At 40.2% G+C, this 11,885-nt stretch overlaps 1 protein-coding gene across 6 annotated transcripts in view; it reads right to left on the reverse strand.

The window, feature by feature from the left end:
- Positions 1 to 11,885, reverse strand: part of HPD (4-hydroxyphenylpyruvate dioxygenase) — a 183,333-nt gene that overhangs the window by 80,949 nt on the left and 90,499 nt on the right. Inside the window, exon 1 of one of the 6 annotated variants that reach the window (XM_056535019.1) lies at positions 11,805 to 11,873. The exons of 3 other annotated variants lie outside the window; for them this stretch is intronic. Coding sequence is in view for 1 of the 3 variants with exons in the window: in XM_056534996.1 (XP_056390971.1) it covers positions 11,693 to 11,731 (39 nt within the window). In the remaining 2 variants the exon portion in view is untranslated. 2 more of the 6 variants (XM_056535050.1, XM_056534996.1) reach the window with 2 other exon arrangements.

Here is an 11,885-nt window from a genome sequence, read left to right on the forward strand (position 1 = left end):
CAACCCTACGAGCATGCACGGTATAATCCTACGAGCGGGTGTGCAGCACAATTCTTACGAGTGCATGTACAGTATGAATCCTACGAGTGCGAGAACCATATAAATCTATGAACATGTGCACAGTATAATTCCTACGAGCGCGTGTACAGCATAAATCCTACAAGCGCATGTGTAGTATGAATCCTACAAGCGTGTAAACAGTATAAAACCTATGAATGCGTGTACTGTATGAATGCTATAAGCGTATGTACCGCATGAAACCTACAAGCGAGTGTACAGTATAAATCCAACTATAGTGTGTACAATAAAAATCCTACAAGCGTGTGTACAATATAAATCCTACAAGCTTGTCCAAGCTTGTGTACTGTATAAATGCTGCGAGTGAGTGTACAGTATTCAAGTCCAACAAAATCCAACAAGCGTGTGTACGGCATATATATCCAACAAGCGTGTGTACAGCATAAATGCTACCAGTGTGTGTACAGCATAAATCCTACAGGTGTGTGTACAGCATAAATCCTACAAGTGTGTGTACAGTATGGATCCTACAAGTGTATGTATAATATAAATCCTACAGGTGTGTGTACAGCATAAATACCAGCATGAGTACAGCATAAATGCTACAAGCATATGAACAATATAAATCCTACAAACGTGTATAGTATAAATGCTACAAGCAAGTGTGCAGTATAAACACTACAATCATGTGTACAACATGAATCCTACAAGCGTGTGTACAATAAAATCCGACAAGCGAGTGTACAGTATAACCACTACAAGCATGTGTACAATATAATCCTACTAGCGAGTACACTGTAAAACCACTACAAGCGTGTGTACAGTATAAATCCAACAAGCAGGTGTGCCGTATAAACGCTACAAGCGAATGTACAGCATGAATCCTACCAGCGTGTGTGCAGCATGAATCCTACAAGTGTGTGTACAGTACTACAAGCGAGTGTACGGTATAACCTCTACATGCGAATGTACAGTACAACCACTACAAGCGAGTGAACAGTATAACCACTACAAACGTGCGTACAGTATAACCACTACAAGCGAGTGTACAGCATAACCACTACAAGCGTGTGTACAGCATAACCACTACAAGCGTGTGTACTGTATAAATCCTACAAGCAGGTGTGCCGTATAAATGCTACAAGCAAGTGTCCAGCAAGAATCCTACCAGCGTGTGTACAGCATGAATCCTACAAGCGAGTGTACAGTATAACCACTACAAGCGTGTGTACAGTATAAATCCTACAAGCAGGTGTGCCGTATAAACGCTACAAGCGAATGTACAGCATGAATCCTACCAGCGTGTGTACAGCATAACCACTACAAGCATGTGTACAGTATAAATCCAACAAGCAGGTGTGCCGTATAAACGCTACAAGCGAATGTACAGCATGAATCCTACCAGCGTGTGTACAGCATGAATCCTACAAGCGTGTGTACAGCATAACCACTACAAGCATGTGTACAGTATAAATCCTACAAGCAGGTGTGCCGTATAAACGCTACAAGCGAGTGTACAGCATGAATCCTACAAGCGTGTGTACAGCATGAATCCTACAAGTGTGTGTACAGTACTACAAGCGAGTGTACAGTATAACCTCTACATGCGAGTGTACAGTACAACCACTACAAGCGAGTGAACAGTATAACCACTACAAACGTGCGTACAGTATAACCACTACAAGCGAGTGTACAGTATAACCACTACAAGCGAGTGTACAGTATAACCACTACAAGCGAGTGTACAGTATAACCACTACAAGCGAGTGTACAGTATAACCACTACAAGCGTGAGTACAGTACAAATCCTACAAGCGAGTGAACAGTATAAACCCTACAAGCGTGTGTACAGCATAAATCCTGCAAACGTGTGTATAGTATGAATGCTACAATCGTGTGTACAGCAGCTACGAGGGCATGTGCACGGAACAACTATATGATCGTATGCGTAGGATAAGTTATTGGGATGAACAAATTATGCAAACATGCACAGACCAACTTATATGCACTGTAGATGGACTAAATAACAAAGTAGATTGACAAAGCAACAATACAAATGCTGTTGTGGCTTGAAACCGGCTCAGTAACACAGTCTTGATGACAAGGAAACAGGCGGAATCATCTGAATCCATATGATTTGGACTATACTGACAACAACTGCCACCTTTTTATTTATTTATTTATTTATTTATTTATTTTTTTTTTACTAGCATGAACCATGGCAAGAAGGGAGGAGCGAAATGAACAGCCTCATATACTAAGACGTGCAATACTGGTGGCCACATACAGTTTTATATTGCCACACATATAGCCTGGGTTTAGGAAAGAGAAGGGGGGGTTTGGGACTGGAAATGCAATGACCCCCGACATGACACACACACCTCTCCCTGAAGAAATGGGGCGTTCTGCTTTTAACTTGATCCAGATATGCAGGGCTCGTGGGGGGAGCGAGGTCTTGCCATAAGACATCCCCTTCTAAATACCTAAATGCGAGCACCCACGATGGCTCCCGATGCTGATTACATGCGCTATCAGCTGCCAACGGGGCGCACCCACGAGCCATGAAGCACGTGGAACGCCGTGCTAAAACCAGGGCCGGGGCTGACCGAGGGTGCCCTACATACTCCGGCTTACCTCCGGAGAGAGGGCTGCGGCGGACGCCGCCACCACGGCCGGCCCCGGCCGCTTACCATTACGGTGAGCCCGGAACTGCTGTGCATCAGCTGATTCGCGTGTCAGCTGATCCCCTGTCACGTGACGAACCCGCGGCGTCAAGTGCAGGGACTGCCGCGGGTACTTATAGGGACTCCCCGCCCCTCCCACAAATACAGGCTAATAAATTAGCCTTAACACTTATGGCTAGCTCAATCTACCTTTTTAAGATTATTGATGGTAAGCCACCCCAGTTTTTCTTTTTCTTGTTTTGAGGGTCTATTCACACATACAGTTTCCTGCACATATTTGAAGAGCAGGATTTTCTGCTGCAAATTTCAATGTAAACTAAATGATTGAACACAGCTTCAAATCCTGTGCATCAAATATGCGCAGGATACTGTACATGTGAATACATCCTTAAAGGGGTACTCCGCTGCTCAACGTTTGGAACAAACTGTTCTGAATGCTGGAGCCGGCACCGGGAGCTCCTGGAGTCACGAGCTATGACGTCACGAGCGCCCCGTGCCGGCTCCAGCATTTGGAACAGTTTGTTCCAAACGCTGAGCAGCGGAGTACCCCTTTAAGGTTTGTTCACATCTGTACCATACACTTACCTTTAATGTATATGACAAATGTATGCACTGAAATAAGACTAATTTGGCTCAATGGTGCATATGTTTTTTTTTTTTTTATCACATATACAATTGTAAAATTATAGACTTTTTTTGTAACTATGTCAAACTGTAAAACCAATAAAAAATTAAAAAAACAGACAAACAGATTTTGAACATTACTGCACGTTGACCTATACAAAACCATACGTCACTAACATACTTCTATGGGAAAAAAGTAAAAAGCGTAGTATCCAGAACTTTTTTTAAACGTTTACGCCATTGACCATGCAGGAGAAGGAGTGTAATAATTCCATCACAGAACCAGGGAAGACCCAGAACCAGTGGTAATGCTTTGGGATTCTTCAGAAAATCATTGGCACCCCTTGATTACATTGTGTGTATGGATGGGTGTGTGGGGGTGGGGGGTCTGGATGCTGATGGGCTAACTAGACACCAGGGATAACCGAAATGTAATCTTTATATTAAATAGTGAAGTTGAAAAATCAACTAGGAACCAGTCCTCAGGGTATATTAGACATAAATAGACAGAAGAGAGATGGAAAAAAGGAGTGATCCAGATATAAAAAAATATTTATTTTATGTTACTTGATCACTGATACTCTCTGTCCCTGCTGGGCCCTAGCATGGGACACAGAAGTCAGCGAAAATAGAAATTCAATTAAAAATTACATTAATAAAAATGAGATAAAACTTGCAACTAAATAGGTGATGTATGGAATATTCAATATTGCGCTAAAAATAGCAGAGTGCTGTATTATTCAATAACTGGAAAGTTCCAAATTCAACAGTCTTTGTGATTCCAATAGTTAGATAGTAACACAGTTCAACAGAGTTCCGATGTATCAATCTTATTAATAGTCATTGGTGATACAATGTAGCAAGTTGTCACTTCAGAACACTTAGTATACTGAGTGGATACGAGGTCTGGTGCACAGCACCACTCACCGCTCCTGACGCCGTCTATGGTAGCTGGCTGGACGGGCTGATGTGGAGTTGTCAACCTCCGGCGATGCCCGATGTCTGTGCGGATCTCCTTCTCCTTTGGTCCTCGGCTGGCACGGATGGCACCGGCCTTTCAGGTGTGCCGTGGATCGTGAGTTGGTCCGGGGAGACAGCGGTGGTGGCAGAAAATAGAAGTGGAGCAGCAGCAGTGGCGATGTAGTGGAAGCGGTGAGGGTAGGTGCGGCGTGCCTCGTGTGAACTGAGCGCTGTACGCGCGTAGTGTAGCGTGGTCCCAAAACTAGGGACTTCCAGCAGTTGCAAGAAAATTATTCAATAGCGCTGTATTGAAGATGGACTCAGATGAATTAGATATATGCAAGTTAAATTCTAGACGCGTTTCAATGCCTCGGGCATTTTCCTCAGTAGAAATATAGTTGAATGTCATATGTCTAATGCGGTTATATATAGTGTTGGTGTTTGGAAAACCTGGGGGTTTCAGGATATAAGTAAAACAAGGTACTGGATCATCTCATTAAAGAAATAAGATAAGGAGGAAATAGAGAAATAGAGAAAGGTATAGGAAGTGTGTAATTGATATTAAATTAGAAGCTATATGATCACCTCTATTAATTATGCAGAAGGGTGGAACAACAGTGTATGGAGTTAAATCTCTATTATACATAAAATGTATATAAACATGCCTGGAAATATGTACAAATATATATAATATAATAGGTATAAATAAGATTAATAAACATAAGAGGAGACCATATTGGTATATAACAGAAATGAAAATAAATAAAAATAAGAATAAAAAAAAAAAATATATATATATATATATATATATATATATATATAATCCCAAAATAAAGCAGCACTACTTATCCAGTCCAACCAAAAAATTGGTGCCAGCGTCCCAAAGGACTTGATCAGAGTCCATTCAAGATAAAAACCAGATACAGGCGCAGCACTCCAACAAAATAAGTGATTTAATATCTCATGTCAGCATTACAACGTTTCAGCTCCTCCTGGAGCCTTTTTCATGCTTGAAAAAGGCTCCAGGAGGAGCTGAAACGTTGTAATGCTGACATGAGATATTAAATCACTTATTTTGTTGGAGTGCTGCGCCTGTATCTGGTTTTATATATATATATATATATATATATATAAATATAAATAAAAATAAATATAAATAAAAATAAAAAATGAATAGGTGGATGATAAAAATAAAAATAAAATTAAAAATAGAAATAAAAATAAATATAAAAATGGAATGGTAATATTGATGAATATGTGAAAGGATATGTATATAAGACACATACCTAAAAATGTATATAAAAATATACACAAAATTATATATATATAAAGGATTAAATATATAAATATAAATTTAATATTTTTAAAGAATATACCTAGGGAACAAAAGTTAGTGCAGGAGAAGACATGATCAAATGTTACAATAATGTAAAAAATGACATGACAAGTATTTCGGAGCAGGGTAACAGAACTGGAGCAGAAACACAATGACAATAGAACAATATAATAACTGGTGGTGTAAATCTTGGATGGGCTCCGTCCCAGGGAACGTCGCCGAGTCGTTATACGACCGGTCGGCGACGGGTCGTGAGACGGGACCCAATCACAAGAATCCGAAGATCTCCAGCTCGGCATTGAGACCTTTGGGTATCAACGTGTCGAATTCAAAAATCTTGCGGGATTCAGCTTTAGACATAAGTGTAATGTAATCTCCTCCTCTTCAACAGCTCTTAACTTTTAATAAAGCCGTGAAGAATAATTGGGATGGATCTTGGGCATGGTGTTCTGTTCTGCATGGCTTTATTCTTCACGGATCCATCCTAATTATTCTTCACGGCTTTATTAAAAGTTAAGAGCTGTTGGAGAGGAGGAGATTACATTACACTTATGTCTAAAGCTGACTCACGCAAGATCTTTGAATTCGACACGTTGATACCCAAAGGTCTCAATGCCGAGCTGGAGATCTTCGGATTCTTGTGATTGGGCCCCGTCTCACGACCCGTCGCCGACCGGTCGTATAACGACTCAGCGACGTTCCCTGGGATGGAGCCCATCCAAGATTTACACCACCAGTTATTATATTGTTCTATAGTCATTGTGTTTCTGCTCCAGTTCTGTTACCCTGCTCCGAAATACTTGTCATGTCATTTTTTACATTATTGTAACATTTGATCATGTCTTCTCCTGCACTAACTTTTGTTCCCTAGGTATATTCTTTAAAAATATTAAATTTATATTTATATATTTAATCCTTTATATATATAATTTTGTGTATATTTTTATATACATTTTTAGGTATGGTATATACATATCCTTTCACATATGCATCAATATTACCATTCCATTTTTATTTCTATTTTTAATTTTATTTTTATCATCCATCTATTCATTTATTTTTTTTATTTACATTTATTTTTATTTCTATTTTTAATTTTTTTATTTTTTTTTATTTTTTTTATTCTTATTTTTATTTATTTTCATTTCTGTTATATACCAATATGGTCTCCTCTTATGTTTATTAATCTTATTTATACCTATTATATTATATATATTTGTACATATTTCCAGGCATGTTTATATACATTTTATGTATAATAGAGATTTAACTCCATACACTGTTGTTCCACCCTTCTGCATAATTAATAGAGGTGATCATATAGCTTCTAATTTAATATCAATTACACACTTCCTATACCTTTCTCTATTTCTCTATTTCCTCCTTATCTTATTTCTTTAATGAGATGATCCAGTACCTTCTTTTACTTATATCCTGAAACCCCCAGGTTTTCCAAACACCAACACTATATATAACCGCATTAGACATATGACATTCAACTATATTTCTACTGAGGAAAATGCCCGAGGCATTGAAACGCGTCTAGAATTTAACTTGCATATATCTAATTCATCTGAGTCCATCTTCAATACAGCGCTATTGAATAATTTTCTTGCAACTGCTGGAAGTCCCTAGTTTTGGGACCACGCTACACTACGCGCGTACAGCGCTCAGTTCACACGAGGCACGCCGCACCTACCCTCACCGCTTCCAATACATCGCCACTGCTGCTGCTCCACTTCTATTTTCTGCCACCACCGCTGTCTCCCCGGACCAACTCACGATCCACGGCACACCTGAAAGGCCGGTGCCATCCGTGCCAGCCGAGGACCAAAGGAGAAGGAGATCCGCACAGACATCGGGCATCGCCGGAGGTTGACAACTCCACATCAGCCCGTCCAGCCAGCTACCATAGACGGCGTAAGGAGCGGTGAGTGGTGCTGTGCACCAGACCTCGTATCCACTCAGTATACTAAGTGTTCTGAAGTGACAACTTGCTACATTGTATCACCAATGACTATTACTAAGATTGATACATCGGAACTCTGTTGAACTGTGTTACTATCTAACTATTGGAATCACAAAGACTGTTGAATTTGGAACTTTCCAGTTATTGAATAATACAGCACTCTGCTATTTTTAGCGCAATATTGAATATTCCATACATCACCTATTTAGTTGCAAGTTTTATCTCATTTTTATTAATGTAATTTTTAATTGAATTTCTATTTTCGCTGACTTCTGTGTCCCATGCTAGGGCCCAGCAGGGACAGAGAGTATCAGTGATCAAGTAACATAAAATAAATATTTTTTTATATCTGGATCACTCCTTTTTTCCATCTCTCTTCTGTCTATTTATGTCTAATATACCCTGAGGACTGGTTCCTAGTTGATTTTTCAACTTCACTATTTAATATTTGTTAGACCTTTGGGTGAAGGTAACACCAGTTCACCTCGGGTATATTTATTAATGCTAAGTGAGCTACACAGTTTTTTAACCCTTGTAATCTTTATATGCCATGGTCTGTATAGATTGCAGCATTTAACCATTTAAATGAAATACATTGGAGCAATCTGTGATGTTCGTCATTACCAGCAGATGTCAGCTGCCTATAGCAGAGGGCATCTGCCGGTTATGGTGCGGACCCGACTTGTGACTCCGCGGTATGCTCACTTCACTTGACCCATAATGTACCATCAAGGGTTGCCAAAAAAGCTCCAGTTTTGTCTCATCTGTTCAAAGGACATTCTCCCAGAAGCTTTGTTCTTTGGACATAGATTTTATCCGCATCTGTATATAGGCAGCCCATTTTGGTGAGGATGCCTACATCTCCGTGCCTCGAAAGGCACAATCCTAATGTGAACCTTTACAGACATTCATTGCATATTCTCTGCACCCCATAAATGTTGTTCTGAATAGTCCTTTAAATGAACCATAACCTGAAATGATAATGTCTTGAGTGACTTTTGCTATCATTCATAAAAGACAGCAGAGATATTAAAGGAGAACTCCAGCAAAAGTTAACTTATCTCATTTCCACAGAATAAAGGATAGGTAGCTGATTGCGAGGGTCCGACAACTGGGACCCCGGCAATCTCCGGGACCCTGATGATGCCAGTGTGCTGTACTCAGATCTTTTTGGGGCTCCTGTAAAAATGACTGAAGAGTGTGCCATGCAGCCTGCAGCATGTGCTACTCACTGAGTGCCTTGTCCTGTCCCGGTGATCGCGGGGGTCTACTTATCACCTATCCACAGAATAAGTTGTCAAAGTTCTCCTTTAACCCCTTAACGACCACGGACGTAAATTTATGTGCATGGTAGGCTCCCGATCTCAGAAGCTGAGCGCGCTTTGTATCTGCGGGGTCCCAGTTGCTATCAGCAACCGGGACCTGCGGCTAATATCGGACATCACCGATCGGGCTGATATCCGGTATTAACCCTTTAGATCCCGCGATCAAAGTTGATTACGGCGTCTAAAACGGGAGAAATCCATACCGGCTAGCTCAGCGGAGCTGTTCGGGACTGCCGCGGGGAAATCGCAGCATCCTGAAACGCTTAGAGGACAGCGGGAGTGCCTTAACTCCTTCCCGGCTGTCCGATCGGCATCTGATTGCTCCAAGCCTGAAATCCAGGCTTGAGCAATCAAGCGCAGAAAACACTGATCAATGCATTCCTATGGCAATGCATTGAGCAGTGCCTGCAATCAGTGTATGCAATGTTACAGCCCCCATTAAAAAAAATTATAAATGTGATTTAACCCCTTCCCTAATAAAAATCTGAATCACCCCCCTTTTCCCATTTAAAAAAAGTGTGTAAATACAAATAAAAACAAACATATATGTATCGCCGCGTGCGTACATGTCCAAACCATAAAGTCAGATCAAAACAAAAATTATACCGATAAAAACTTCAGAACACGGTGCAAAAAATGAGCCGTCATACATCCCCATATGCAGAAAAATAAAAAAGTTATAGGGGTCAGAAGATGACAATTTTAAACATATAAATTTCTGTGCATGTAGTTATGATTTTTTCCAGAAGACAAAATCAAACCTATATAAGTAGGGTATCATTTTAATTGTATGGACCTACAGAATAAAGAGAAGGTGTCATTTTTACCGAAAAATGTACTGCGTAGAAACGGAAGCCCCCAAAAGTTACAAAATTATGTTCTTTCTTTAATTTTGTCGCACAATGATTTTTTTTCTGTTTCGCTGTGGGTAAAATGACTAATGTCACTGCAAAGTAGAATTTATGGCGCAAAAAATAAGCCATCATATGGAATTTTAGGTGATAAATTGAAAGGGTTATGATTTTTAAAAGGTAAGGAGGGAAAAACGAAAATACAAAAACTGAAAAACACTCAGTCCTTAACCCCTTAACGACCACGGACGTAAATGTACGTCCTGGTTTGGCAGTACTTCGCACACCAGGACGTACATTTACGTCCTGTGTATGACCACGAGCATCAGAGCGGTGCTCGCGTCATACACGGCAGGTTCAGGCTGCTGTCAGCAGCCGGGGACCCGCCGTTAATGGCCGACATCCGTGATCACGTGGATGTCCGCCATTAACCTCTCAGATGCCGTGATCTGTACAGATGACGGCATCTGCAGCAATGCGCATGATAAAATAGATGATCGGATCGTCCGCGGCGATCCGATCATCTGTAATGGCGGTCGGAGGTCCCCTCACCTGCCTCCGTGCGTCTCCCGGCGTCTGAGATCGAGCAGACCAGAGCAGAAGATAGCTGATAATACTGATCAGTACTATGTCCTATGCATAGCGCTGAAGAGTATTAGCAATCAAGTGAATAAATAAAATTTAAAAAAATTAAAAAGTGAAAAATCCCCTCCCCCAATAAAAATTGTCTGTTTTTCCCATTTTACCCCCAAAAAGCGTAATTTTTTTTATAAACATATTTGGTATCGACGTGTGCGTAAATGTCCAACCTATCAAAATATAATGTTAATGATCCCGTACAGTGAAAGCGTAAATGTAAAATGTTTTTAAAAAGTCCAAAAATGCTGCTTTTTTGTCACATTTTATTAAAAACATTTATAAAAAAAATTATATAGAAGTTTTATATATGCAAATGTGGTATCGATAAAAAGTACAGATGACGGCTCAAAAAATTAGCCCTCATACCGCCCTATATATGTAAAAATGAAAAAGTTATAGGTGGTCAAAATAGGGCAATTTTAGATGACACTATTTTTTAGGGTTCGCCGCACATTTTATGGTATAATGAGATGTTTCATTACAAAGTACAATTGGTCTTGCAAAAATCAAGCCCTTATAAGGGTCAGTAGATGGAAATATAGAAGAGTTATGGATTTTAGAAGGCCTGGAGGAAAAAACGAAAACGCAAAAATAAAATTGGCTTGGTCCTTAAAGGGTACCTTTCATCAAAAAAACTTTTGATATATTATAGATTAATGTATGCGGAATAACTTTCCAATAGCATGTTATTAAAAAATATGCTTCTTTCGATTTAATTTTCCACTTTGAAAAAATGACCACTAGGGGTCTCCCTACCAGTCCTTTTTTTATAGATTTCAGACTCATGCTGGAGTCCTAAATCTCAGACTGCAGCTGGGACACAGACAAACTCAGCACTGCTCCCTGCCAGGGATTTTTTCTGTGTCTCAGCTGCAGTCTGAGATTTAGGACTCCAGCATGAGTCTGAAATGCTTGCTGCCAGGACTGGTAGGGAGACCCCTAGTGGTCATTTATTCAAAGTGGAAAATTAAATAGAAAGAAGCATATTTTTTAATAACATGCAATTGGAAAGTTATTCTGCATATATTAATCTATAATATAGCAAAAGTTTTTTTGATGAAAGGTACCCTGGTTAAGTTGCTTGTTCCCTAGTGCAGTGTTTCCCAACCAGAGTGCCTCCAGCTTTTGCAAAACTACAACTCCCAGCATGCCCGGACAGCCAACAGCTGTCTGGGAATGCTGGGAGTTGTAGCTTTGCAACAGCAGGAGGCACCCTGGTCGGGAAAAACTATGCCCTGAGTAAACTTGTAGGATCACTTCTATAATTTTAGTGACCCTCCTCACACCTCATGTCCGCCATAGTTTCTATGTATAGGCGCCTCCATTGTTGTGTCTACAGATTGTGGAAGCAAAATAACAGTTCCTGTTAATTCACATGACCAAAAAGTACGACTATACCGCCAGTCCCTGATAAGCCGCAGTGAATACTGTCACACACACAGGGAAGAACTCAGGAGAAGCTTCTCCGCTCAGCTCCCG

This window comes from Hyla sarda, chromosome 1 (assembly GCF_029499605.1).
Source record: "Hyla sarda isolate aHylSar1 chromosome 1, aHylSar1.hap1, whole genome shotgun sequence".
Classification (NCBI taxonomy): Eukaryota; Metazoa; Chordata; class Amphibia; order Anura; family Hylidae; genus Hyla; species Hyla sarda.